This window comes from Strongylocentrotus purpuratus, unplaced genomic scaffold (genome assembly GCF_000002235.5).
Source record: "Strongylocentrotus purpuratus isolate Spur 01 unplaced genomic scaffold, Spur_5.0 spur5_scaffold_20, whole genome shotgun sequence".
Lineage (NCBI taxonomy): Eukaryota > Metazoa > Echinodermata > Echinoidea > Camarodonta > Strongylocentrotidae > Strongylocentrotus > Strongylocentrotus purpuratus.
Window position 1 is genome coordinate 23,535,510 of NW_022145606.1, and position 1,902 is coordinate 23,537,411.

Here is a 1,902-nt window from a genome sequence, read left to right on the forward strand (position 1 = left end):
AAGAACTGTATATCTTTCTGGTAGTACTTTATGTCGTTTGATGTTATCTTTCTACTAGATAAAATTCTAGACAGAATGTTATCTTTCTTCTTTTTTCCTTTTTTTGTATGTTTGATCGAATCCAGAGAGAACCACAACTTTTACTTATAATTGGACATTTATAAAAAAAAAAAAAATAATAATAAAGAGTAACACAATACATAACGTAAGACAGACAAATATCAGAACATTAAACAGAGCATACTGCAGGCAGCCACAAAATAAAGTATATTTCAAACCTCCGTTGAATGAAATGGGTGGCAAGTTTGTAACGGTCATACGGTATTCAAGATCTCGAGAGCCAGCAATGTTGAAAGTTACTCACTCTCGTTTTCGCCTTCGTCATGATCATCCTCGCCCACGCTAGCGTCCTGGTCGAGAAAACCTTCCTCATCATCACCATCGCCCACGCTAGCGTCCTGGTCGAGAAAACCTTCCTCATCATCATCATCGCCCACGCTAGCGTCCTGGTCGAGAAAAGCTTCCTCATCTTCACCATCGTCCACGCTAGCGTCCTGGTCGAGAGAACCTTCCTCATCATCACCATCGCCCACGCTAGCGTCCTGGTCGAGAGAACCTAGGTCAAGATTATTCCCATCAGATGGGCAAAACCGTGTGTCTTCAACTTTTTGTAGCGCATCCGCTGTGGACAGATCGTTGAGGTCTCTATCCAATTCCTCTTTCAGAACTAGGAATTCCATGTAACGTGTTTTCAGTGCATCAGAGTCTCGAAACTTACATGTACTAGTACTTGCAACGCCCTCTTGTACCATAAGACCACTCTTTAAATTAATGTTCTTTGAAATAATCAGCTGCAATGAATGTTTCTGGCGTCCAATTAAATCTGTCATTACCTTGCCTGATTGTTTGCGGATGTCGTCCACCTCTTTTGATAGTCTTTTCTGGTGTCCCCTAAGAATCTCTGACTTTTCACGAAAGGAATTCTTTATTTTGCTATCTAGATTCTCCAGATGAGATTGCATATCACGCATATGTTGCTCACCACTGGTAATAGATACTTTGATCCGTGCTTTCTTCTTATCACTTCTTTTAATAAGAGAGCTTCTTTTCTTGTTCAACTCTGCTACAATTACTTCCTTTACCTTAACCCCGCACCCACAACAAAAAGTGAGTCATTTGACACATTTAAGCATAATTTTCGTGAGTCAGGTGTAAATTGACTCATTAATAACAACCAATGAGTCTCTATTGTCTCATTTATATTTCACCAGTGTGTCAATCATGAGCTGACGCATTTGCAAAATGCTTCGACTGACTCACATGGTCGTAAAAAATGAGTCAAGATCGACATAAGAGCATTTTAGAAGAAAAAAGTGAGTCAACTTGAAAGTGAGGCTGTATGCATGCGCGCGCATGCTTTCGTGACGTCATCCAAAATGCGCATTCTCGAGCCATATTTGAATTCCCGATCGACGACGCGACGTCGCCATCTTATATCTTGGATTCAGAAGAGTTTTGACTGCAGCTAGTGAAAAATTGGTACGCATAATTATTCATATGGTTTTAAACGATGATTTTTATGACTGGATTCGTGGGCTGAATCTTATGATTATTATACAAATGATGCATGCGTTCATTTTACGATATCCGCACTCGAGTTGATGAGGCTGTGTGTAACTTAACTATCACTATGAACATGACTGACAATGAGAGCGGACAAAATATACAGTTCCTCAGGTAGACAAAGGAACATCCCTTACTGCTGTAAAAATGTGTAGAACAGGTGTCACATGCATATTCACCTTTTTACATAATAGCTGTGAAGGGATGTTCCTTTGTCTACCTGAGGAACTGTATATTTTGTCCGCTCTCATTGTCAGTCATGTTCATAGTGTATAGATT

At 40.0% G+C, this 1,902-nt stretch overlaps 1 protein-coding gene across 1 annotated transcript; it reads right to left on the reverse strand.

Annotated features, from left to right (window-relative positions):
* Window positions 1–356: 356 nt before the first annotated feature.
* LOC105441841 (acidic leucine-rich nuclear phosphoprotein 32 family member B-like) lies at window positions 357–740 on the reverse strand. Its single transcript, XM_011673363.1, has one exon. It carries the CDS (start codon window positions 738–740, stop codon window positions 357–359), a length of 384 nt encoding a protein of 127 aa, XP_011671665.1.
* Window positions 741–1,902: the final 1,162 nt, after the last annotated feature.